Source organism: Halichondria panicea, chromosome 7, assembly GCF_963675165.1.
Source record: "Halichondria panicea chromosome 7, odHalPani1.1, whole genome shotgun sequence".
NCBI lineage: Eukaryota > Metazoa > Porifera > Demospongiae > Suberitida > Halichondriidae > Halichondria > Halichondria panicea.
Window position 1 is genome coordinate 7212446 of NC_087383.1, and position 27965 is coordinate 7240410.

Genomic DNA, 27965 nt, shown 5'->3' on the forward strand with positions numbered 1-27965 from the left:
CACTACCGCTGCCGTTATATAACGGCTAAAGCCGGGAAAGGGTTAAGCTAATTTCAGCAGCTAATAATAAATTTTTATTAGCACACCACATTTTTTCAAATGTGATTGGAATAACAATTAGATTTACTGATATGTAAAATGTGGGATATATTTTCACAGTGGTTTATTATTCACATTGTAAACAAGACTGCCTATTATTCAAAAAATTATTCCGGAATATTTGGTACAGGCCTATAGTCCCAGTCCTGCACCTGAGTATGAGGCGCTTTTTATAGGGGCGAGTGAAGCGAGTCTCTATAATATAGTCATCTGTCTGTCTGTGATGGACGTACGGCATGGATTTTATCGTGATCCTACAGTAGCGGTCAATATAAAGTACCCGTTCCGTTTACGTAGTACACCCGTAGTACGTTTCATAACGTTTCCGTTTTTACACTATCATAATTATTAAAAACGTTGAAATTTACTGTACCGTTTATTTACCGTTACATGTTGCAAGTATGTTGTAGAAAAGTAGTAAACAAAGAGACAATCCTAGTCATCTCAAGTACTTAGCTATGCTATGGCTTATGTCTAGCTGTAATTAAGCCTATAGCTCTTGATCTATACATAATTATAACGCACCATTCACACTTCTCATTCAACTTCTCATTAAAAAGATATTAATGTCTGCAGTCTCTATAATTATATAAATATGAGTCCTATCTCTGTTCTGCAAGGTTAGAAAACGCTAATATCTATATAATTATACAGCTAACTATAACTTTACAATAATTATATAGCTATATATAGCTGCGTGCAGAGCTGCATGCATGGGTATGACAATGGTTGAATAAGAAAAAACGCGTATCTAATGCGTACTATACGGACGTACTACGTAAACGGAACAGGTACTTTATATTGGCTGCTACTGTAAAATATCATTTGAGACGTACACGCAATGGGTTGGGATATAGAAAGGTCAAGTAATATATGTCATTACAGTGCATGCATGCGTATACTAACTTACTATTGATATCCACATTGCACTCTGTGATGAGGTACTTGATAGTGTCCAGCTTCCCCTCTCTGACTGCCATTCCCAGTGGAGTTAGTCCATCACTGGTCACAGCTCCTATAGTGGTGAGTCAGGACAGTGTCAGGAATGCACAATACATTATCTCAGAAACCATAACTAATGAACGTCACCAACAACTATTGCCTGAACACCTCTACATGTCCCATACTGCACCTACCCAACTATACCCACAGTAAGTGGTGTATATATAATTATACTCAAGACATACACAATGAGTTATGGGGGGCCTAACATTGCATAAGGTATAAGATATCATTGTTGAGACATACACAATTAATGGGTAGGTAGAAAGGTAAAGTGATGCATGCCATTAGCAATCAGCGTACAAAGATATTCACTCACTATTGACATCCACATTGCACTGATTGATCAGATAACCAACAATTGCAGTGTACCCAAACTTGCAAGCAATAAGAAGTCGATTGTTCTCTGGAGAAAACGATAAAAAGTGGTTAATATGAAGCACTATAGACCCTTGTGAGGGGTGGATTAATACTATAACAAAAGGAGCATCTGTTGCTAGTCAGTAAATGACCGCCACTCAGTGTACACCTAATAATGAATCTCACCGTTAACTTTGGTGGTTACATCACCTTCATCTTTCAGTGTCAGCTCTAGGATACGAACTACTTGTGCAGAATCTGAGGTGAGAACAAAAATTGCACTGTGAATATGCTACGATAATAAATATGCATGCATGATAGAATGTTCAGCGCAAAATGGATCACATGCAGTCTACTGGATATGGTCACAAGAGCAAGGGCTTAATTGATAACCTCATAATTTTACAAATTAACAAGCCTATACTGCATGTATGATTCTACATCAGGGTCTCACATCAGGGTCTCTGAATTAAGTAGTCACTTCAATATACCAGTCGTTATAAATTGCTAGCTTGATCAGGCCTGAAGTGCGGCCATGCCTCCGTATATACTGTAGTTCTGGCTGCCCCAAGCTAGGTTTTTAATGTACGTTTATTACGGCCGGATATGACGTTTTGGGTGTGATTTGAAGTATGAAAGTTTAAATAGAGAGCAGTGGCGTAGGCAGGGGGTGGCAAAGGGGGCAAATGCCCCCCCTTTTTCTGGATCTCTACTACTACTCAGCTCAGGTTAGTGTAGCTGATTATCTTGCTGAGCACTCCCTTTCTTCCCAATCTTGCTGCAGTTAGCTAGCTAGTAGGCAAGCAAAACGATTTAGTCCCTAAACTGTGAGCTATTCTAGTCTAAATCTATAGACAGTTCTTGTTCTTTGCTAAACTAGCTTTCTAAACATCAGGCCACACCCAACTAAATAGAGAAATCAATCATGACGTCATAATTAAGAGGCGTGGCTTCCGGTCAAAATTTCGGCGCTGCGCGGCTGATAGGTTTTGCCCCTCTTCCAAAAAATCCTGGCTACGCTCCTGGAGAGCATAACAATTTGAGACAAAGTCACAAATTAGTCATTAGATTCGAGGTCAACCTGCACAGTCCCAATTAACCGAATAGCCGCGGTTATGATTTCATACCGCCCACCGCGTAACCAAAATCTAGTCAAATCGCTTGTTACTCGAGACTTTTCTTCTGCTTATAATGATATCTAAGAATTGCCGACAAACACTCAATGCCTATAGATGCATGTATATAGACTTTACATGTGTAATAGAATTTTGATCATCAGAACGTCCATCCTCTCTAACCACCTCATGGGTTTCCGTACACTCTTGTTATAATTATTACTACGATAATACACAAATTGAATACGAGGCCTTATCAAGATCAAGCTAATAATTATTATTGGACAAACTTGATTACTAATAGCTCCCAAGCTTATAGGGGGTGTTTCAGCACCCTGAGTCCCTAGCTGGATACGAATGCACATAATCAAGCAATGATAATCAGCTAACGTAACCAACAAGACAATATTTTGGTTTTATGATAATTAATACAGTATACATGCATCTATTATTATTAATAATAATTATAGTTCATCAGAAAAGACGAAAATTACGTAAAACTACTATGAGGCTGCTCAGTGCATGGGTAGCTAGCTGAAGATCAGAGTATAATCCTGACTGCACATGTAACATAACATAATATTGCATAATTATTGCTAAATCATTAATTTTGGCTATCATTGTATTGAGCCTTTAACCCTTTCCCCGTTTTAATTAAAACAAAAACAATTTTCTAAAAATTCATAATTATAGTAATTATCATGAACCATACATTGAAATGACTTGTAACAGGTAGCGCAGACCCCAGAGGTATCTTGACACCATCTTCGTTACCTAGCAACTGACCACCCCACTAATTAGCAATTGTTTACAAACATTCACAATTATGTACACAAACAATAATTATTTGTATGAAGGCACAGAGTGGCTAAAGACGTGTTCTCAATGTTCTCACGGCGACATATAATCATAGTTCAATCAAGATCTGCAGAACAGTTGGATAGCCACCGTACCTACTTGTACGTGTTTTAGTTAAATATGCATTTCGCATTACATCATAATATTGAACAGGAAGAAATTTGTTAGAAAGTTCTAGTTTCTTTAGCTCACTTTTTTTGGGAGCGGTGCGATCATTTCAAAGAGAAAGAGAGGTAGTAAAAACATCTAACTCTTCATGATTGTAATGGTACAACTCCTAGCTCTTGAAGGTAAGTAGGGGAAAAGATATTCTTTCTTGAGTATTGTATACTGTACTTTGTGGTTTTGTACTAGTGTTTTTGTAGCTGTGCAAAAACCCAGTTCCCAGTAATTTTAGCAGGTCATGTTTGTCAGGCTTAGACAGCATAGGTTGAGTATTACATTAATACATTTTATAATTTGTGATCTAATACGCATAAAAAGTTATACCTTCATAAAAAGTAGGTGTGTAATTGCTCATTTTGTATGTACAGAGTTCCACGATTCGTATTAGTCTAAGTCCATATCCTCTGTCTCTTCTGCAGATTCGTTATCGGTGTCTCTGTTGTCTCCAAAAACATCTCGCATTATATCGTCTACCTCAGAATCGCCAAATTCATCTTCAGATTCTGAAGAGCTCTCTTGGTCGAGGTTAAGTTCGTGACTGGTCTGAGAAGTTTGAGGTACATTTGTGCACCCTTGACATTTGCATCCAGGACCACAATCATGCTTGTCTCTTCTGCACTTGCAACGATTTGTTTGGCAGCCTGTTTTGCAACCACATCCCTTTTGAAGCAAGGTGACTCTGTCTCTGATCACCGAAACATTGCTCTCACTGTCCCAGTCGATGGCCAATGTACTTGTGTCAACCTGTTTCCATCCGTTTCCGTCTAGTACTGGGTAAGTGATATTGTTGGAAGTTGCTTGACTCCACACACATTGTACCCAACAGGACCGTTTCCAATGTCTGTCAAGTGCGTCATAGGAGGGGATCATTTCTTCTTCATACTTTATACGGAGCCAGATTTTCTCCCTCATCAGAGAAAGCCATGCACTGTGGTGTACTTGGGCATGCTGTTTGCTATCAAGAAGTGAGTTAAATAGTGACATTGGTGTTGGGAATGAAGGTAGAAATACTGATTTGTGCTTTCTGAAGTAAGCACATCCAACCAGCCTAATGAAGGAGAGGAATCCATCAGCGTCTGGTTGAGATAGCATTCCTGGAGTTTGAGCAGTACTATCGCAGATAAATTCTTTGAGAGAGGTTTGGTTAGCAATGAAATAGCTCTCCAAATGTCTGGATCAAGTTTATTAATGAACTTGTTAATGTCAATGCTCTCTATATTATGTGGCTGTCCAGAATCTTGTTCAATCAATTCATTAATTGACTTGTGACATTTTTCATTTAGAGTGAGGCATACCTCAGACAATTTGTCTTTTGTTTCGTGACGTCTGCAGTGACCTAGAGCAACACTGAGGGCATAGAAAATGTCTCCTCCATGGCGGTACAGAATCGTACCTATCCTCATCACTGAGCATTTGTAAGCCATATGATGTTCTAGCATATTTGAGAGCTCACTTCTTAGCCAAATTGAGTTTGGAAAGTCAACAGTGATGTTCATCTCTGAAGCCATTTTTGATAGTTTAATCTTAAATGTCTCATACACTTCAGGCAATAACAGAGCTGTTTGTTTCAAAATCGCTTTGCCAACATGTATGGCTGACAGACTAGATACGTATGATAGGACCTCATCCGATGTTCTGACATTAGATAATATGGGTATATCGGATTCAATCTTATCAAGTAGCAATTGAAGGTCAGAGTCTGTGCTTTTGACTGACCCCTTTAGTCGCTTCAGTAAATAGAGATGGGATTTGTAGCACGTAAAACACACTCGGTCACTAGATGATATGCTCTCATTACTACTAGTGACAGTGTTCTCTGAGAGGAACGCCTCTATTATGTCAGGCTCTGAGACAACTCGGCTTTTTGTAAAGTCTGATATGTGTTTACTACACGTTTTGCATTTGAGGTGGGACGGGTTCAATTTTCGATATAGGACGCCGTAGTGGTATGTACAAAGAGGTATGCCATCAGTACCTCTTGGTGTTTCAATGCGTTCTATATTCATATCAAACAATGAGCATATTGTTGCTCTATCAGCTAATGTGGTACTTTTGCATTCACATTCATTGCATTCTGAAACATAACACTGTTGCTCTTTTTCATTCTCATCATTTATTTTTCTCCATCTAGGTACAAAACTACTCTCGCCAATGGAACTCACATCTTGCCGGCAATTTCTGCAAATGCAGCTATCTGGATTGATGCCAAGAGCTGGTTCAAATTCTTGAAGCTTCTTGAGAAGTGAGCCATCCTTCCATGACTTTGGATGGAAATACTTCGACATATTACCTCGTTTGCAGAGGATGCATGGTTGACAAGGCTGCCCTTGGTGAACACTTGAAATAGCGGGTCGCACATCAGCTCCGCTCCCTCTTGTGGCTCTATGCTGACTCATTAATGACCTATTTTAATGCATTTGACATGCCATAATTTTGCATAATTTGTTTCAATTCACCTTGTAAATAATAATAATTATTCTCAGCAAAGTTGATTCAGTGGACCTCAGGATGACCACATGGCCTTGTAAAAATCAGCTGTAAATTTATGAATATATGTGGGAACAGCCAGATTTTTTTTGTTAAATAAATGATGGGCATTGGTCCACAGATCTTCAAAAAATTTAAGCAAAATAATGCTGGGAACTGGATTTTTGCACAGCATGAACACGTGCACTAATTTTGTGTCTGAAAATGTATGCTGTGGAAGAATCAGGACACACACAAGAAACAGGCTTAAGCTGTTAATTGGTGGGTATCATTAGAATGTAGAAAGGCTACTAAAGAGCTCTGTGCTTGTTAGAAATTGTTAGCATAGCTGTAGAGGACGTCAGGACCACTCAAAGTTGAAGTAGAAACTGGAAGTCAAAAACCGCAGAGCTCAGGAAGACCGGAAGTTCAACCATGATTTTAATTAAAAAGGCACCTTGGCCATTAGACTGAGAAAGTTATCTGCGAGGTCGTATCAGCAGACGTCCTTTTCCCGGGAAATGTTTTCTTCACCTCAGGTTTACAAGTTCAATGGTGGCTCATGATGTCCACTGCTGTACTAACTAGCCTAAATACAGTTATACTGAAGCTATCAAGACTACAGATGCTACTCTAGACTTACCAGATCCAAGAAGTTGGTCCATCACAAGAGCTTCTTCCTCAGGCCTTTCAGGCTCTATATTTTCTAGCTTGAGGTAGCTCGTTATCTAGCTATGATCCCAGTCACTGCCCTCTCACTCTACAAGGCCATAAGCATTGATATATTGTCACTGTCTATAGCTTTCCTAGAACCTCACTGAGGTTTTACTACAAGGATCTATCAAACGGTCCCTTTTCTTTCCACATTATAGTTGTGACACATGCAGGAGTGCCACATGCATGGGATATAATTATTGGCTCAGTAGTGACTTAGGCCCAAGGGCCACAGGCCTCGAGGGCAAAGGCACTACTGTGCCAATATATCCAATGTGTGCACGAGTGAGCTGTGTAACAACTGATTTGTTGCATTCCTTGTTGCATTCCTTTCGGTGTACACATCACTTCTTTTAGAGGACAACTAGTTTCAACTACTTGTGGTGGCTGTGGAATGCTCCAGACGCATGAAAACATTTTCTGCCTACCGCTGAATCTGTTTAACAGTGTTATATAAAAGGGACCGTTTCAGGTTACTAGGTGGAGGGTGCATGACAGGGGCGGATCCAGGAAAAACAAAAGGGGGGGCTAGCTAGAAAGGGGCGAAGCCCCTTACGAGGGCGGCAGAGCCGCCCAGGGCAGCCTCGCCGGAGGGGAATTTTTTTGCAAGATTTGACCTTTGAACTTTCATATTAATGAGTAGAATACGTTGACCTCTGCACTTACTTTTAATACTATGGTGATACTGTACTGTACTGATCAGATGTACGTACGTACCAACAGCTAGCTAGCTAGCTAGGTACGTCCAGCTAGCTACCCTAGATCCTTTATACTCCTAGTAGCTGTTGTCTAGCATCTCTCAAGTGATTTCAAGTGAGTCTACAGATGCATAATTGGTGGCAAAATTGTTGTAGAGTCAGACTACAACACATGGTAGTTTTTTCAAAAGGGGGGGGCTTCAGCCCCTCAAAATCACCCCTGGATCCGCCCCTGCATGAGCTTTAGGTAACTTCAGCCATACTATGGCTTGACCTGTGCTATATCCGAATAGCCGCGGTTGACGCTTTGAAGCGTCAACCGCACATTACTCTACTCTTAATTAATTTGTGGTGAGCTACAACCTTCCAGAGCTCCACAGCTTTGCAAGGCTTCTCTCGAAGGTCAACAGAAGCCGTACTGAGTCCGATCACCATAGGTTAGCAATCAAAAATTTGCTGAAATTTTCATGTGAAATTTGTATAATAGTTAGACACTGTTTAGGAAGTTTCTACATGATTTAGAAGCCCAAAGGGCTGGTTGTAGTATCCCCAACGCAGTGAGGGTTCTACTAGCCCTGAGGACTTCTAAATCATGTGGAAACTTCCTAAACAGTGTCTAAGCATTTTAGATCATAGCAACCATGAGTATTTAGCCAATCAGATTTGAATGTTCTTATCTAATCTTTGCTACATGATTTTCTAAGTGAAGTACATGATTTTCTATTGAAGTACATGATTTTCTAAATTGGATAGAACATTTCCTCTAACCAATCAGATTGCAGTATTTATGACAAACATGATCTAAGTATAGGATAGACTACATCTAAGAGTAGAATATGTAATGATGTAATGTAGTCTAATTAGTATTTATGACAAACATGATCTAAGTATAGGATAGACTACATCTAAGAGTAGAATATACTGTTTTTAGCCAATCAGATCAATTACAGATGATGTAATGTAGTCTAATTAGTATTTATGACAAACATGATCTAAGTATAGGATAGACTACATCTAAGAGTAGAATATGCGTCTATGTAACCTCCGCGGTTGCGGTTAGCCCGAGGCGCAAAGCCGAGGGAATCTAACCGTAACCAAGGTGGTTACTAAGACGCATATTCTACGAGTGGGTGTGGTCTATCTAACTTGGACTTCATTGCGCATGCGCGAGGCGTGGTTATAAAAAGCCAGGTTTGGTGCGTAGCAACAGAAATTGAATTTGTGCGAGCTGGACGAGCTGGACAGCTGTGAGAGACACCAGTTGACAGAAAAAGATAAGAAGACGGCTTCAAAACAATGAAAAAACTTAGTAAAGCTTGTGAAACGCTTCTTGAAGATACTGGAAAGAACAGACAAGTAAAAAGAACCTAAAACTATGCTAGAACTGACTGCAACACTACAAGAAGAAGAATGAAGCTCTGTGGTGGAGTGGAGGGGGTATAGAGCAGACTGGACCGGCATGGAACCTTAAAAAACTCAATAGAAAGTGTCAAGCGACTGCTAAAGTGTTTTTGATGCTTCCTGGCCCCCCTTGCCCATGCCCAACTGGAAAAAGCAATACAAAGCAACAGTGGACATGGAAAGAATGGATATTGACTGAACAAACTATTGCATTCTGTGTTTTTATAATGTTTTTGTCATCTTCTTGTCACTTTCACTAATTATACCACACTTACGTCACCACAAATTGATCTCATTGGTCAACAGCTGTAGGATATATAGAATATTAGCATACAGCCCCAGGCATGCACAGTTTTTCAAGTTGTTTTTAAGTTTTTTCATTTGTTCAAGAAAGTAAGCAAAGAGAAAAGAGCCATGCTTGACGGTACTAAGACTCAAAGCGACGGCAGAAACACGGAAGGTGCTGTCCAACAAGATGGCTAAGCTTCCATGGGCGCGGTTTAGATAGATTTTATCCAAGAAGAGCTTGCAACTCCAGTAAGGGACATCGAATGGTCAACGCTTGGACCAAGGAAGCTCTTGAGCATCTGTAGGAGTCAACATGTTGCTCAACTAGCTCTTTGACGGCTGCAAAATCCGGCATAGTCCTGTTCTTTTTTGCAGTCTGGCATCGTGATTGAATTGTTGCTAGGGGGAGGTCCTTTTATAGTGCTGCCGGTCACGTGGTATAAGTCAGATATGCCACACCTACTCGGAGGATATGCACCCTATATATCCTCCGCTACCGTGGTTACATACCCCTCGGCTCCGCCTCGGAGTAACCACGGTAGCGGAGGATATATGGGTGCATATCCTCCTCTTAGGTGTGGTATATCCTATACAAATTTCATTTCAACTTTTGAGAACTTCCTGCAAATTATTTGTCACTTCCTGTAGAATATGCGTCCATTTCCTGTAGAATATGTGTCCACTTCCTGTAGAATATGCGCCCATTTCCTGTAGAATAAGTACCTTCTTGTAGATTATGCTTCCATGTAATCTACTGTTTTTAGCCAATCAGATCAATTACAGATGATGTAATGTAGTCTAAGTATAGGATAGACTACATCTAAGAGTAGAATATACTGTTTTTAGCCAATCAGATCAATTACAATTACAGTATTTATGACAAACATTATCTAAATTTCAATATCAATCTCAAAAGTGAACATACATTATAATAAATACAATTACAATTAATTCTATGGTACAACAATGACTAAGAGGCCTCTGTACACAGGGGATGAGGTACTCCTAGGTATCCTGGATAGTAGTCACAGTGAGTAGACCTTCTCAGACCCATAAGATGGTGGTGGTTCCATGGCAGATAGCAGTGACGATAGTTTCACAGACCTGCATGAGGAAGAAGAGTATTACCAACCAAGCAGATCACCTCTAGAATCAATTGTTCTTACACACAGTAGAACATAACCTCCTCAGAGACAAACACCAGCCAACAAGCCAGCCATAAAGAAATTGAATTTTAAATGTACCTTTGTTTGGGGTGGTGCCTAAAAGATCAAAAGATTATCATGCAATCAATACACACACTAAATTGAATAATAACATTCAGCCACATAATTATAATTGAATTGCTATAATAGACAGCAGACTAAAAATTAGGAATGTACATGTAACACAGCACTAACTCACAAGCCAACAAACCTATTGAGAATGGCCATACACAAAGTACAGTACATCTCATACAAGGGTGCCAAATAATTATGAATCATGCAACCTTAGACATAATTATGTATAGGCTCCCACAAGCAAACTTACATGCAATGGCACTCATAGGCACATATAAAGTAATTGTGATCCTACAACAAACTGGGAGTTCATAAAAAGATTTAACTTTGGGCACAGAATTACAATGCATATCACAGGCAAACACACAAGCCAACTAATGACTAAATTGTGACCTAATCCTAGCTGGGGAGCATAACACAACCAACAAGCCTATTATGTTGGGAATAAAATGTCCTTACACAAGTAGGCAGTACACTCACTCATAAACAGTACACTCATAAGCCCAACAAGCCTTTTCTTTCTTTCCCCTGAAAAGGTCAGACATTATTATGCAATCAACCTCTGTATATGTACACCTAATTGAGTAGTGAGCCTAATTGAATTGTAACCTTGGAAGCACAATTGGAAGCAAGCAGGAACTTCACACAAGCCTAGGCATAACTTTTGGCAGAGCACTGATAATATTTAGCATGGTATAAAGTACCATTTTACACATGGTGAGGCCTGCTTCTTGCAATTTACAGAGTACCTCTGACAATCTCCTGTCGTGCTCTTCCTGTGTCGGGCCACAGGGGGCACACACACACACACACACAGAGATACACACAAGCACGCGCGTGTGCACAGATACACATACACACACATACACCCGCGCGGGCACACATAACAGACACAGATACACACACACCCGCGCGGGCACGCATACAGACACACACACACGCACGCACATAAATATGCACACACACACACACACGCACACCACTTACTGTAAGCAGTTCCACTCCTGGCCTGACTATGGACTCCCACCATCTCAACCAATCTGTTGGCCCAAACTTTCCGATCTCCGATTCAAGACAAAATTCCAGCATTCATCACAGCTGATAACAGAATACATTGTGGATGAGACCAACAGATAGCTATAGACAAATCAATGATGACCCCTTTACATTGCAACACTGCTGAGCGTACATATAGGCTTCTGTATTTTAAACTCGGCTTCAACACACTGCTGGAGCCAGTACACTTTACAAGCTACGTAGGTAAGCGTATTATCAGCTAAGAACACCATGTACAAGCTAAAAACAGCATCGCTATAATCATACGCACACAAAGCTTACCTCTGAAGTAAAATCTCGCTCTGTCCTTGGCTGGTTGACTGTTCAGATTGGAGGTCCTGACAGAGTAACTAGCTACAAGGTAGCTTGAAGAGAACTGTTACTCTTACTAAGGGGTGCACCTTTCTTTGCCACACTGAAAAGAATAATAATTGAATATCAAACACTGTACACTACACTCTAAAAACAGGCTCTAAACTAACTCAGCTTCTATACAAGTACACTTAACACACTCATAAGCTATCTAGGCAAGTGCAGAAGCATATTAAATCAGCTCAGAGGCTTATGAAAGCTTATACTAGCTACATAATGCTTGCTATAATACGCACACAAAGCTTACCTCTGAAGAGATCCCTCGCTCTGGCCTTGGCTGCTTGACTTTTCCGTTAGAAACCAGGAGATCCTGACACAGTAACTACTGTAGACTACTTTGCTAAGAAGTTGAATAAAGAAAACTGTCACTGTTTCCAAGTTATGCATCTTTCTTTGCTAGAGGCAAATGCTGAAAAAGAGAAAATAATTTGAATATCAAACCTTGTAGACTACACTAAAAAAACAGGCTCTAAAGTAACTAAACTATTCTTTCAGTATATTTCATACACTCAGAGGCTATCTAGGTAGGTGGACAAGCATATTAAATCAGCTCAAAAGGCTTCTAAAGGCTAGACTAGGAAAATGATGATCGCTATACACACACAGAGCTTACTTGTGAAATGATCCTTCGCTGGGGCCTTGGCTGGTTACCTGCTCCGTTCAAAACTCAGAGATCCTGGCAGAATAACTATTCTAGACTAGTTTGCAACAAAGTTGCCTGCAGAAAACTGCTACTGCTTCTTAGCTACGCATCTTTCTTTGCTAGGAGCTGATAATGAAAGTAATTTAAAATTAATTAGATTTTGGTTCCGCGGTGGGCGGTACTACGTATGAAATCATAGCCGCGGCTATTCGGATATAGCAGATATTGGCACAGTATTTCCTTTGATCTGCCCACTCAAAATGCAACAAATTACTATACGAAGCGTACCTCGAGGCGGCTTATTAAAGATACCACGTGAACTTTTGAAAATCACTACTAGAGTGGCCGTCATAATTACGACGGCTTCAATGGGAAAAGGGTTGGCTACAGGCCATTTAAGACGATCAGTATGCACCATTAACTGTGCTGAACACCCCTTTCTTGTGAAACAATCAAAGCACATTGCAATTTATTTACCTATTCTATAACACTAATACTTTTGAGCGAAAGCAAAAACATGGCGAGAGGCATTAGCAAGCGCACGCTTGCAACACTCGTTGTAACTGTATACATGTGTGTAATAGTCTGCTAGTACTGCATGCCTCAAGACCACTAATTACTACGTAGCCACCAGCGAACAAAAATTCATCCAATGTGGGGCTCAAACTCTGATTTAGAGTCTGATGCTCTACCGACTGAACTTGACTTAGTAGCAGATCCAAGAAAAAGAAAAGGGGGATTTCAAATTAACAAGCACGCAGTACGAACATTTTTGGGAGTTACGCCCACTTCCGGTCACACGTTGTGTAAGACTATAGGGAAATCCCATGCATTCTTAGCCAGGGTAAGTCCCATAATAGACCGGCCTGCGTAGAGCTATAGCTAGCTGCTATGAACAGTCAACTAACTAACTAACATAGGCGAACTCATTTGATACATCAAAACAACAGGTACAATTAATACAAAAGATAGGTAGTATAGTTGCATGCAATAAAGCCAGCTAGCATTATAATTATAGTGCAGAGCTATATAAAATTATCTACTTTAAGTAGAGAGCAACACTCCATGGACGAGTTTTGCTAATCACTCTTCTGAAAGGCTGCGATGGATTTCCAAGTAAATAAACCTATAATTATAGCTATAACTGCAAATCTGCAAATTGCAATCCAAAAAAACACTACTATAGAAGCCTATATAATTATTATAGAAACTCTTGTTTGCACTTCATTGATCCTTGAGCAGCTGTAGCAGTCTATATATACAAACACAGACTATACCATAATTATACCTGTCAGAGCACAGTGGTGTTTCTAGGAAATGCAGCTAGTAAGGAGGGTGCTGAGAGCGAGCGCAAACAAAGTGTTTGATTGCTACTATAATAATTACATGCATGTATAGAGGCTAGATACACTTGAATAACTCTTTGATCATCAGAACGTTCATCCTCTTTATATAATTAATAATTATTATAGCTACCACCACATGGGTTTCCGTATATACACTCATGTTTTAATTGTTATACACTAACAAGTTACTATAATAACGATGCAAAACAGTGACCAGTGCAGGCCCTATACCAGTACGTCCACTCCCTATTCCGTTTACCGGCCAGTGCTGGCTGTCCCAAACAAGGTTCAATGTAATTTTATACGTATATTACGGCCGGATATGACGTTTTGGGTGTGGTTTAGCAAATAAAATTGGATTACACTTAAATAGAGAACAGAATGATTCATTATCCTACATTATCCTCGAGACAAGAACCGCAAAAGTAGTAATCCAATTTTATTTGCTAAACCACACCTAAAACGTCATATCCGCCGTAATATACGCATGTAGATCTACCTCGAATATAGGTCGCGTGTGGAGCTCATGCAAGTTCAAGGTATTCCGCAAAAATTAAATGCGCGAAAACTATTCTAACGGTCATTTTGCGAAATTTCATTAATATACCCTCATAAACTATACCCACTATATACGGTACGAAGAGCAAGCCATAAGTATTGTTTAGTGTTAAGTGCCATCAACACGCAGGAACATTTCACCTATATATAAGGTGTCACACAAAGAGAAACTACATTTGCCCACAAGCATGCTACTGATTGTACAGAGCATGACCAAGGGCGTATACAGAGAAGAGGGCATGCAACTCACTATGTACCCTACGTACTCATCCGACTTCGTATCAGAGACCGGATATGCTAAAAATAGAATCCAGTATACGGACGTGAACAAGTGGGCGGTGTTGTTTATGGAGTTATAATTATGGGCGTGTACATCAGAGCTGCCTTTGCTAGCTAGCTAGCTAGCTAACAGTGCAGTATTATTTTAGAGAAGTGTCATGACCAGTCCTAGTCCAGCCAAGTCCAAGACAACCCCTTCGAGTGGGAAGTTAAGTGCTGGGCGCATTGTTAAGAAGTACCAGAGACTCAGGAAGACAGGTTTATTGTACCTAGGTTTCATCTTCTTGGAGTTGCAACTGTTGGATGGTTTGCCTTTGCCTTTGACACTGCTAGTACGAGCCATACTGCTGAGAACTAGTTTTACTATGCTGCAATCGAGCTAGCTTATACAGATATAATGATTTACCTTGTGCGGTCAAAGGTTACGCGTGGGCGTTTTTGTGGGCAGTTCTAAAAATAGCTCAATACGAAGTCGGATGATTCTGAGAATAGGGCGAGTTGCATGCCCTCTTCTCTGTATACGCCCTTGGCATGACCACAAAGCTAATAATTATACATAAGAGCAAGCCACAAGTATTGTTACATGCAGAGGTATAAATTAACAGTCGGTCGCAATTAGCTGACTATTAACTATACTGGCTCAGTGATAGTATCCTAGCATGCAAAGACTGAAAGCCAAAGGTCATAATTATAGTTATGATGAACATGTGACAGTGCCAATGAAAAGGGACCTTAACGCGGGCAGTTTCGAATCAGTTTTTATTGTTGAATCGGATAGAGCGTCCTTTAAGCTTCAAAATGATATCAAGATCGACCTCCTAGCTACTTTCTTTCCGGAGATATGTTCGAGGGAACGCTACGAAGGTATTGCAACCTTGAGTAAATGACGCTCAAACTTCATGAATAATTGAAGTTCAATTATTGCCTTCCGGGCACTTCCGTATACTCATAAAGCTTCGTAAAAGATGTTCTGGAGAAGACAAGTTAGTTAGATGAAGGCTAGGCGTTCTAGGACTCTCTAGCTAGCTAGTATAGCTATGTAACTGGATTGCTTGCGAAATTTGACTCAAAATACTCATCCCAAACCTTCGTCTGGGATGGCCATTTATACCCACTATACGGCACTATAATTATATACGGTACGAAGAGCAAGCCACAAGTATTGTTTATAGTTGTTAAGTGCCATCAACACGATTAAACGTATTCTGACTTGTTCAGTTTACTATAATTATATACACCCTAGAGCACTGAAGTGCTAACCCTCGGCTGTTGACAGGAGAATGGAGTGCATATAGTAACCACACAATCAATAGTGTTTGAATTAACAGTAACAGACTCAGTAGATCAATTATTATAGCAAACATATAGAGACTGGTAAAGGATCACTTTAGCTGCATGTATATCTACCTCGAATAAAGGTCGCGTGTGGAGCTCGTGCAAGTTCAAGTTATTCCACGAAACTTAAATGAGCGAAAACTATTATAACGGTCATTTCGCGAAATTTCATATACCCTCAAACTATACCCACTATAATTATATAAGCCATGCACACAACACACCATGACAGTGCATAAGCTATACGGTACGGTATGAAGAGCAACCCACAAGTATTGTTACAGAGGTATAAATAACAGTCGGTCCATCGGTCAATTTCTAAGCAATTATCTGACCATTAACTACTTGCTCGGTCATAGTGTCCTAGCATGCAAAGGTTAAAGGCCAAAAGTAATTAGGGTTAGGGTAAAATGTAACATGGAAGGGACAGTATGACTTGTGTAACCTTGACAACGTATCTAGGTACCCTAACCCTCCATTATCAACTTCCCCAGATCATGAACTGTACTTCATTCACATGAATATTGTATTGCATGTACTAACTTACTATTGATATCAACATTGCACTCTGTGATGAGGTACTTGATAGTGTTCAGCTGCCCCTCTCTGACTGCCTCTCTCAGTGGAGTTAGTCCAACATTGTTAACAGCTCCTATAGTGGTGAGTTAGGGAGCATTGACACGTACATATAGTTCACTAGGTCAGAGTCTATTGTTCTCAAATTCAACTATTCAATAGCTGCGTATGCACTAGACATATTTAAACTTGGTACATGCATGCATGGGGATAATTCCAGGGATGAAACATGTCCCTATCCCCAGATTAGAATGAACATTACCACAATAGTATAGAGTCATATGGCTGCGTAGCAACCACAAGAACGTTGTCAGTTAAAAACCACGTAGAGGTCAGGGTACAACAACCGATTGTTCTCAAATCACAAATCACGTGTGTGTGTGTGTGTGTGTGTGTGTGTATGTGTGTGTGTGTGTGCATGTGTGTGTGTGCATGTGGGTGTGCGTGTGTGTGTGTGGGTGTGTGCGTGTGTGTGAGTGTGTGTGTGTGTGTGTGTGTGTGTGTGTGTGCATGCGTGCGGATGTGTGTGTGTGTGCGTGCGTGCGAGTGTGTGTGTGTGTGTGTGTGTGTGTGTGTGTGTGCGTGCGTGCGTGTGTGTGTATCACTAACAATGGCAGTCAGACCCACTAGACTATAGTACATATCAGTGAGGTCACTATACTGTCATGCAGCAACTAAAAAATACACGATGTGAACATGTATTTGTGTTTAGGGACTCAAGAGTTAGCATGCATGAGACCATGCAGGATGATCTCTCTTACAGTGATGAGTAGACATTATTGTAAAGAATGGCATATTCTTATGGTGAAGTGTGTACTCGTAGTTACAACAGTGGATATGCCTTTGTACACAAATAGCTTGCTGCCTCTTATGTGAACACATTCTATGGTTACCCAGAAGATCTCCAATGATCCAACCCAGTCCTGTATCTTATACTAAGGTCATCTAGGAATCAAACTATTATTCTCCCACATAAAAGCAGCAAACCAACTTATAGAATAGCAATCATAATTATTCATGACAAATTTCTATTTTCAGTATTGATATAACGTTGTAAGTAATTATTTTGTCGAGATTCACAAAAACATGTGTGTCTAGAATTAGGATCAATATGGAAAACACTAATCCTCTACGTACGTTTTAGTTCAGCTATGAATTGGAGATAATACGGCCTTAAAGTGTTACATGACACACACACTGACTTACCTAGGTCACACTGTCCAGTTGCCATCAGTAACTGGACACACTTCAGGTATCCACAGAGGCAGGCATAGTGCAGGGGAGTGTTCTTATCAGTATTCTGTACATTGACATCGATGCCATCTTGCTGTGTGAGTATCTTCACTACATCAGGGTGGTTGTAGAAGCATGCTACATGGAGAGCGGTCCATCCAAAACTGTTCCTCCAGTTGACAGGAGCTCCTCTAGCCAGCAGCCTCTCCACCTTGTCCACACGACCACTACGGGAAGCCATAAAGAGTTGCTGACCCAGATCATGACTACAGTGTATTGTGGGAGGAGGTAAACAATGAAGGGCAGAAATTATCATTATTATGTACCTACAAATGACAATGAATAATCTCAGTCTCCAATTAGTGGACTCTTAGGTGGTGAGGAGTGAGTGGGTGTATTATAGAGGATGTGACTGTATTGACCACAATCTTAGGAGCTAGCCTTCACTTGCTAGCTATACCCACATCTAGACACCAGAGGAGCCTGCAACTAATTAACCATCACTCATGAAGGTCACTCATTAGTTTCTGAGGTTGTCATCTAAATAAGTAATACAGTCATCTTTGCTTCTATAGCTAGTAAGCACGAGTTATACTATTATACAGTATAAACAATACATGTAGTGTTAGGAGTACATTATGGTCACAGTCATTATTGGACAATAGAGTGTCTGGATTCATAGATAAGGAGTACTGTATTCATTGTGGCCTCTGAGATATGGTCACCTCAATGTACACATGCAGCCATTCCACCAAAATAATGTTCACCACTTAGTAAACCACAGATAAGGAATTGGAAACGGAAGTCCCTCAAAATAATGTTCACCACTTAGTAAACAATAGATTATAGAGTTAGAGAAGTTACATTGAATCTGCAATGGATCCTCGAAACTATTCGCGTTACTTATGAACGAGGCAATCAATTTTTGTCGGGTAACTCCCTTAAAATAAGAAAGTTGTGTTTCCTCGAGACATCATCTGTTTATAACACGCCTAGGTCGTCTGCCATATGTAGTACTTATAATGACTGACAACGTACACCCAGTAAAAAAGATAAATTAGCTAGTAAAGTCATAAGTTAGTTCCCAAGGCTGTTTTAGAGCGTGCTAGTTATAACTACTACAATAGGTATAGACCTTGAATATAAGTAAGTTGCACGGACTAAGCAGCTATTTGTAGTTTATTATGCACTGTGTGTAGAAATAGGTATTGTTGTGGCTCCATTAAACCACAGCGTAGCACGGATAATACTCGAGGGTACCTTTGTTTCCAACCCCTTTAACCCCTCAATCTATGGTACAACACAACAACTCATGATCAGAGTGTTCCAGGGTTCAATGAACTATTTGTTGTGTGGGTTCTAATGAATAAGAATGGTATGCAGAAACATTAATTTTCTTACAGAGTAATTCTAATGCACCTATCAATGTGTCGCCCCACTACCCTCCTAGGGAGGGGTCAGGCTAACATGGAGGATTTGACCATAATTATATATGTGACAGGGCCAATGAAAACGGACCTTAACGCGGCAATAATTAAATTAAGCTATAGGCCAATTTAGTAGAAATGAAAAACATGGGCAAAAAATTTTTTTTTTCACAGGTGCTAACTTCAACCCTTCCTCTACCTACCTGTAAAAATTTGGGTCTCTACGAAGCTTTAAACAGGTCAAGCGCGGACGTTGAAGAAACTCACCGAACGTTCATTTTTTACAATGAAATTTACTGTCTACGTGAGGGGAAATTCCCTGGGAATTTCCCTATTATTGTTAATTATTTTTAACAAATAAAAGATGACAACTTGTACAGGACTATTTCATCAGCCCAGTACTTACAATCATCAAGAGGAGCCAGGAATATTATAGCTCCACTTCTTAACAAACATAATTTAGCAACAGAAATAGATTAGAAAGAGCAGCTATCTAGCTAGCTAGCTTGGCGTAGATCCACTCTTGTTTCTTTAGATGTACGTATCCCGTGCCACTTGTCCTCATAAACACTCCATAACAACCTACAGATAAGTAGTAAGTTAAGATAGACACAATATCAATGTCACTTACATTCTAGCCAATAGACAAGCGTTTCTCAGGCCTCCGACACTTACCACCACCTGGGGGAACCATCAATATAAATGTTATACGACAATTCCACACAGTTTCCTGGGCCCTCCATGATGTGATCACCCATCCCATCAGGCCTGTTACTACTAAGCACAATGGCAGTGATACCAGTACTAAATTAAAGGAGGAAAGCTTCTTATAAGGCTACTAATAAGTTGGATCAAGCCTTAGATCGATACGGATGAATACTAAGTGAAAGACTACCTATAATAGATCACTTAGGCTTCCTTTAAGCTGTATGAAGGACAGAGACACTTTCTGTAGGCTCCATACAAGTGAGGGATCTTTTATAAGACTGATACATTACACAGATAATAAGTACAAGCTTATAACAAGACATGAGAGCTTACCATTTGAGCGACGGGAGTCTTTGTCTCTTTATTTCTTGGAAGATCCTTCCTAGGTGCCAAGCAATCCAGCTACATAGCTATACTAGCTAGCTAGAGAGTCCTAGAACGCCTAGCCTTCATCTAACTAACTTGTCTTATCCAGAACATCTTTTACTAAGCTTTATGAGTATACGGAAGTGCCCGGAAGCCAATAATTGAACTTCAATTATCATGACGTTTGAGCGTCATTTACTCAAGAGGGCGTTGCAATACCTTTGTAGCGTTCCCTCGAACATATCTCCGGAAAGAAAGTACCTAGGAGGTCGATCTTGGTATCATTTTGAAGCTTAAAGGACGCCCTATCCGATTCAACAATAAAAACTGATTCGAAAATGCCCGCGTTAAGGTCTGTTTTCATTGGCCCTGTCACATATACCCCAGGTCAAATTCCCCACATGCATGGGGGAGGATTCTTTGTTCAAATACCCTAATTCCCCAGTCACCACCAGTCACAGCCTCAAGCAGTTGTACAGTCTTTACTACGCAAGGCCAGGTCAAATCATATCAGTATGGGGCCAACATTTCAAGTCAAATTCCCCCGTATGTCCCATTAGGTGCATAATTGCAATCTATCTCTGCGCAGTTAAGGCCTGGGTCAGGCACTGATAAGATTAATTTTATTCATTGCCAACATTTTATGTAGATCATGTAGATCATGTAGTGTTAATGTTTATTAATGTTATTCATTGCATGTGACGTCATAAGGTCAATGTATTTGCTTAGCTAGCTGCTAGAACTATTATAGATTATCTTTGGCAACAAATACGGCGGACTTAAACAAGGTAAGAGTAGCTGTTTAGGCCCTCAAAAGATAGAGTATGTTGTTATGATTATGTTTCCTTGATGGGAAGTAAAAATGTCCAAAACTTTCTTAGCTATGCTAGCTTCTTTAGCTCTGACAGCCACTCTAGAGGTAGGCTATTTTGTGTATCTCAAGAATATAATAACTCCTACTCTTCCCATCAAGGATACTAGTACCTAGCTATGAGATGTTCATCTAGCCTTGTTTTTGAAGCTTAATCTTGGCATCTTCAACGCCGTATTTGCACTTCTCTTTCTGAAAGTGGCATGACGTCATCAACATTTATGGGACTAATTAGCATAATTGAATTAATCTAATTAGTTTTTTGGAAAAAGAAAACATTGAGCTTCATTTTGGATCATTTTGATGCAGCATACACTGTATATTGCAAATAATACAGCAGTATGAACATAGTGTAAATTTTGGTATTGAAATCTGGACCCGGGCCTTAAGTGCGCAGAGATTATTATAGTGTGTGATTGAAGCTGTACATGTATACTGATGTATCTTTGTCAACCCTGAATACATACACAGACAGGCCACCAGATATTATGTACAGTACAAGCTCACCTTGCTGCCATTGTCCTGACCTTCCTGACCTGCCCTGGCCTGGGGCGGCCAGGGACTCTAGTAGCTGCAAGATAAGTGTATAGCCCTGATCCGCAGAGTTACTTCAGCTCAATCACAGTCTAGTCTAGCTAGTATCTATTTTGTCAGCTCAAAAAGTATTTTGTCAAAGAGCTGACACCTGTACCCAGAAGCTTTGTTTACTTGAGTTTACAAGATACGCCCTTTTTTAGCTTGATCTGATGTTATTTTTTTTATTAATGATCTTTACCTACACACCCAATATTTGCATAAAATGCATGAATATATAGCAGTAAATTTGTTGGTCTCACCAAGAGAGTGTTATACATATTTACGGTATATAGTGACCAAAATAGTCACCATTAGTCATCATGATTATAATTATCAAGAAATGCAATGACCAAACATGCATGAAAGAAATGGAAATAATGGTGGTATATACGTAGGTCACTAGTAAGCTAATAAATTAAAGTTAGTACACTCTTGATCGAAGTCAAGCAGATTGTGTTCTTGTGTGTACATCTCATACAGTTGAAGGTGTAGCTTCACCAGGAGGACACTAGTCTGCCTTGTGCCTGTGGGTGTGGTATGTGTGGGTGGTGTGTGGGTGTGTGTGTGTGTGTGTGTGTGTGGGTATGGGTGTGTGGGTGTGTGTGTGGGTGATGTGGTGTGTGTGGGTGGGGTGTGTGTGGGGTGTGTGTGCAGGATTTTAGCTGTATATAATAGTACAATGTGGGTATAGCTACGTATACTAAAATCAATCATTGATTCCTCCATCAAAAGGCACATACATACTTTAGCATGAAATTAGACGATTACCGTACGTATAATTATAGTGGGAAATGATTGTTGAAATGTAACTAGCTAAAAAAAAAGGTCAACTGTTACTTCAATACCCTATAGCTGTTAGTATGTAAAATTGCCAGCTATGGACCCCAACTAGTACCTGCATGAATGCAGGGGGAATATCCCCCCTGTATGACACTCTCTATATCCTTGCTCTTTCTTCAAAAAAATATAAAATTTAGGCCCAAAAGCAATAAACATATACTCATGACCTCTGACCTCAGTATTTCAGATTACAGAGGTCATGCCCATGTAACTATGTACTGACCTCTTAATGATGCCATGACCCGGCAGTCTCAGGTCATTGTGAACAATCCCCTGACAGTGCAGGTAACAGAGAGCCTGCTGCAGTGACTGTGAGTCCGTGCTGTGAGGTGTGTGGGGGTGTGTGTGGAGTGGGTGGGGTGAAGTGTGTTGGTTGTGTGGAGTGGGTGTATTGTGTGGGGTGTGTGGGTGTAGTGTGTGGGGTGTGTGGAGGGGACACATGCATGCACACATGAAGCTAAGAGGTCAGCAGGTCCACTGCTCACACCAACAAACACATTGCAGCCACCACACACACACACCATCACCAGGGAATACTATATACAGTGGAGCATCAGAACCAAATTCTTGATTAACTGATTAACCAGATGACTTAAATTTGCGTAATTAATCTACTGTACGTCAAGTAATAAATATGCAAGCCATGCACCCAATTAGATACCATTACCACTACGAAGTTATATGTCATTCTAGGTACTGCTGCAAGCGATGAGTACAGCTACCCATTACCGCAACGCTCCTTGGAGGGTGAGCCGGACCATGACTGAAGGCCGTTAATATGGATAGGAAGCCCCTCTAATTAATTAGAGGGGTGCAACCTCGCTAATTAGATAATGATGAAGCGTTTCTAATAATTATGATGCTCCCCTAATTAAGTACTTGGGGGTAAAGAGGTGGCCTAGCCAACAGTCATAGCCACGGCTCAGTCATGTCGTAATGACAGAGAAATGTATAGAAACCAAGGGAGGGTTGGGTGTGGGGCTTTAAACTCAGGTAGCTATAATCGAGCATGAGGTGGTGTAGAGATAATTACGCATGCGCGTAGATGCTGGGCAGTACATAATGCAGTAGGCGGGGCAAGCGGAGTACCTCGATTAACCTTGTTTAACTACCTTAAACATCCTTTATGGGTTGCTGCTATGATGCAATATTGGGGCAGCTGCATGTTACACTACTATTATCATAGCTGTGGTAAGCCAGAACCTTCCAAGTCTCCACAACCTCATAAGGATTCACTCAAAGGTCACCTGAAGCCATAGGGACACGATCACTACAGGTTAGCTATCAAAAATGTGCTTGTATTTTTAAGTGAAAATTGCATTCAATATTAAAATTCAAAGTGAAGATACAACACAACAAACATAATTCTACAGGACAACAATGACTAAGAGGCTTTCGTATACTAGAGAGGAGGTACTGCAGGATCTCCTGAATAGCAGTGACCATGATTCTGAGTCAACAAGCTATCATTGGGAACTGTACAAAGAAGTGCCTCTTATGCACACACACAGAGAAAGCTAAAAGCCAAACAGAATTGAATTGTAACAGGTGCATAGTGATTAGGATCAAATTGACCTAATTTCATAAGGAATGGGAATTGAAGCCTTGGGAGTGCCTAAACATTGGGAACAGATAACAACACTACAAAAAGTGTCTGTTATGCACACGCAGAAAGCCAAACAAAATTTAAATTGCAACAGGGAACAAAATAAATAATTTGTGGCCTCTGGGAATTCTAAATACATTATCACTGGGAATACATTGGGAACAAAAAAGCATAAAGAATTGGAGGGTGCCTACTACAGACATTACATTGCAAGTAAAAACAATTATCTCACAGAAGCCTAAAACTACAACCACAATTGAAGTGACCTTTGGCATGCCTAAAACATGACCCTACAAAAAGGTTATAGTTGCACCATAATAACACACAACCAATGTCCTATGCCAGTGGCACAACACATGACAATAATAGAGAGAATCTGTACAGACTTTCCCCAGGTTATCAACAATCATTGAGAATAATACAAAAGCATGGATTGCAGGCCTAATACATTGGCATTGGGAACAGACAATGTAAAAATAATTATCTCACAGAAGCCAAAAAGTACAACCACAATTGAAGTGACCTTTGGAATAACTAAAACATGACAATTATAACTTTACACAAGTAAGAGGTAATAATGAGTTGCACACCATTATAATAACACAATGTCCTATAGGCCAGTGGCACACAGTACAGACAAGTTGTAATTGGTTACTACACAACAATTGTAAATTTGCCTAAGCCACACACACACACACACACACACACACACACACACACTGCCACACACACACACACACACACACACACACACACACACTGCCTAAGCCACACACACACACACACACACACACACACACACACACCACACACACACACACACACACACCACACACACACACACACACACACACACACACACACACACACACACACACACACACACACACACACCTGAAACAGTTCCCCCTGCCCTTGGACTCCCACCCTTCAAGACCATTCTCGAGAGGCCTTCATCCAATATGTAGGCCCAGCTGTATCCATCTCAAGTTCTCCCTTAGACATATCCCAGCATTTCTTTACCACTGAAATAATGGATAACATAGTAGCCGAGACAAATTGATACGCTAGGCAAATGATGACCCCACTACAACATGATAAATGGACCCCACTCACGACTGCTGAGCTAAAGGCTTACATGGGATTCTGCATTTTCATGGGGATCGTGAAACTCCCATCGGTTGAAAATGATTGGAGGAGAGACGTGCAATTCTACTACTCACCAATTGCATCGAAGATCTCACGCGATCGATTTAGGGACATCCGACGATACCTCCATTTCACGGACAACACCACTCTCCCGACTACAGGCACCCCAGGTAGCGATCGTTTGGCCAAAGTACGCCCCCTCTTCAATAAGATCAACGAGCGCTGTTCTGCTGCATACAACTTAGGCCGTGAAGTTGAAGTAGACGAGGCAATGATAAAGTTTCAGGGTAGATCTGCACTGAAACAGTATACCTCCCAAATAAACCTCCCAAATAAACCTGTGAAGAGAGGAATCAAGGTTTGGGTCCTAGCAGACGGGTACTTCCACATGCTACAAGTGTATACAGGGAGAGAAGCCACACCAGAGAAGCAACTGGGAGCACGAGTTGTGAAAGACCTCACAGCCTCGTTGAAGCACAAGCACCACCACGTCTATTTTGACAACTTTTTCACGTCTGTCAAACTGTTGGAAGACTTGGAGAAGGATGGCATTTATACTTGTGGTACAGCTCGCGCTGACCGCAGAGGCTTCCCCAAGGCTCTCAAGCAGCCAAAGCTGACAGAAAGTAATAAGCATAATAAAAAATTATAATTATTTACCTTTTCAGGGGGGAATACATGACTCTGCAGAAAGAAAAAGGTGACGGTCTCAGCGACAATAGGGTTGTCCGTATGATCTCCACAGCCTCTGACGCCACTTCGGTCACCTCTGTACAACGTACAGTCAAGACAGGCGAGAAAATCTCCGTCCCGTCCCACTGAGCATCGAGGACTATCATGGGGGGTGTCGACAGAGGGGATCAGCTCAGAGGGTACTACAGATGCCCTACAAAAGTCCATAAGTTTTATATGTACATTTACTTCTTCCTAAAGGATATTTGCATTACGAACAGCTACATATTATATCGACAGTATTCACCCACCAACGCACTGAAAACCCTCCTCTCATTTCGTCTCGAGTTGGCCAAGAAGCTAATTGGCGACTACTGCTCCAAAAAGAGAAAGACACCCTTGAAATCCCTAGGAATAGCTCACTTCCCTCTTCACCACCAGGATGTACGCAGAAGTCGTTGCCATCTGTGTTATCAGAAAAACAAAAGTATTCACCCACCAACACAACATTTTCTGGTTACTTTTCTTATTTCCCCCATCTACTTCAAAATCCTGTATGACACCCTGGAGAGATATACTGTGAGACTTTTTATACAAATTCATGACTTGAAAAAAGTTATTCTAGGAAGTATTGAATGCAGTGTACTGATGATTGTGTGTCACCATAGCAACGCAACACAGAGAGGGGTTATATAGTAACAGGGCTTACCAAGGAGACAGGTTTGAAAGACGTTCTTGAGTTGGGCACATGATTGGAAGACCTCTGTTCTCTTGTAGCGCATCTTAGCACCAGGACACCATCGGAACACAGTATAAGGCCGGGCACAGATCTGAGGGGACACTCTGGGTAACAATGACATCATTACAATTTTGTAAAAGTACCCGAAAAAGAAAATAAGAACCTACCAATCGGGGGCAAGTTGGTGACGCCCCAACTTGATTATGTACTTGACAGCAGTATACTGTGTATATAATTATGAAACCCTGCCCAACAAACAAAATCAATTCTCATCAGAGTACATCTAAATCAGCAGAGTTGTGTACCCACCTTTCTTGATGATGACTAGATTGAGCACACTCAGGTTGCTGTCCACTATGCAGCCTCTCACTGACTTGCGTTTCCTCTCTCAAGTGCGTTTGGGTCTGTAACAACTGTGCCCCTTCTTGAGGAGGAGCTTAACACGGCCATTAGTGAGGACACCTTATTTCATGAGGAAGCCCTGCTTGTCATTGCCACCGCTGATACGAACCACATACCCTGTGTGTGTGTGTGTGTGTGTGTGTGTACAATCTTACAGAGATGGAACTCATAAAGGTAGTGAGATTAGATCATGTGATTGGTATAATCCCCACCTATCCCTGGTAGGGGGCATTAGTTTGACAAATGCATTCAGTATGTACTACTGAGATAATTGTTTACCTCTCCACTGTTGTCTGAAGTCCACAGGACGACCTTTGAACCTATTCCTGGTATTAATTTTGGGACAACCATACTTATTTCCCGAGCCTTTGTCCTCCAGCCAGTTGTCATCACTTCGTTCAAAGCGTTTCTTTCCGCTTGTCATTCTTAATTAGTCCATCAAATGGCATTTGAAATGCTGAGCTGGGTATCTGCTCCATAGTGTGTTCCTCAGTACGGCTAGACCAACACACCACCTCACTCCTGCCCCGCTATACTCCACCCTCACTGGGTCTTCACGAGTTTCTTCAGTGTTCCATCGATGTCCCTGATGGCAAGACTTGTCCTTGCGAGACTTAGCCTCGAGAAGCACAAGAGGGTTATGATAGTCACACAGATTAACTACTGACAAAACAAGGAAGAAAGCTGTTCCATAGTTTTGATGATCCTTACCATACACACCCGCAACAGAAAAAATAGTGAATGGTTGGTGAGGGAAAGCGATCG

General features: G+C 40.8%; 2 protein-coding genes and 2 long non-coding RNA genes across 4 annotated transcripts; all 4 read right to left on the reverse strand.

Annotated features, from left to right (window-relative positions):
- Window positions 1-48: 48 nt before the first annotated feature.
- On the reverse strand, window positions 49-21977 carry LOC135338512 (putative ankyrin repeat protein RF_0381). The gene is made up of 6 exons (XM_064534676.1): window positions 21724-21977; window positions 17818-18110; window positions 16583-16687; window positions 1648-1719; window positions 1421-1507; window positions 49-1114 (listed from the first exon to the last, which is right to left on the reverse strand). The coding sequence occupies exons 1-6, from the start codon at window positions 21732-21734 to the stop codon at window positions 921-923; spliced, it is 762 nt and encodes a 253-aa protein (XP_064390746.1). The 5' UTR covers window positions 21735-21977; the 3' UTR covers window positions 49-920.
- Window positions 3839-9999, reverse strand: LOC135338474 (uncharacterized). Its single transcript, XM_064534617.1, has one exon. The coding sequence runs from the start codon at window positions 5993-5995 to the stop codon at window positions 4511-4513; it is 1485 nt and encodes a 494-aa protein (XP_064390687.1). The 5' UTR covers window positions 5996-9999; the 3' UTR covers window positions 3839-4510.
- LOC135338595 (uncharacterized) lies at window positions 19640-20718 on the reverse strand. The gene is made up of 3 exons (XR_010395628.1): window positions 20313-20718; window positions 19903-19952; window positions 19640-19853 (listed from the first exon to the last, which is right to left on the reverse strand). It is a non-coding gene; the product is annotated as an uncharacterized LOC135338595 (long non-coding RNA).
- Window positions 21978-22029: 52 nt separating the features above from the next.
- On the reverse strand, window positions 22030-27873 carry LOC135338622 (uncharacterized). The gene is made up of 8 exons (XR_010395660.1): window positions 27480-27873; window positions 27108-27317; window positions 26769-26889; window positions 26581-26623; window positions 26048-26524; window positions 25462-25712; window positions 25133-25263; window positions 22030-22954 (listed from the first exon to the last, which is right to left on the reverse strand). It is a non-coding gene; the product is annotated as an uncharacterized LOC135338622 (long non-coding RNA).
- Window positions 27874-27965: the final 92 nt, after the last annotated feature.

Excerpts from the sequence above, each read along its gene's own strand:
- LOC135338474 (XM_064534617.1), bottom strand. The coding sequence starts at position 5,995 with ATGAGTCAGCATAGAGCCACAAGAGGGAGCGGAGCTGATGTGCGACCC.
- LOC135338512 (XM_064534676.1), bottom strand. Across the intron at positions 1,508-1,647 it reads TGTAACCACCAAAGTTAACG|AGAACAATCGACTTCTTATT; the intron begins GTGAGATTCATT and ends CGTTTTCTCCAG. Across the intron at positions 1,115-1,420 it reads GTGCAATGTGGATGTCAATA|GAGCTGTGACCAGTGATGGA; the intron begins GTGAGTGAATAT and ends TCACCACTATAG.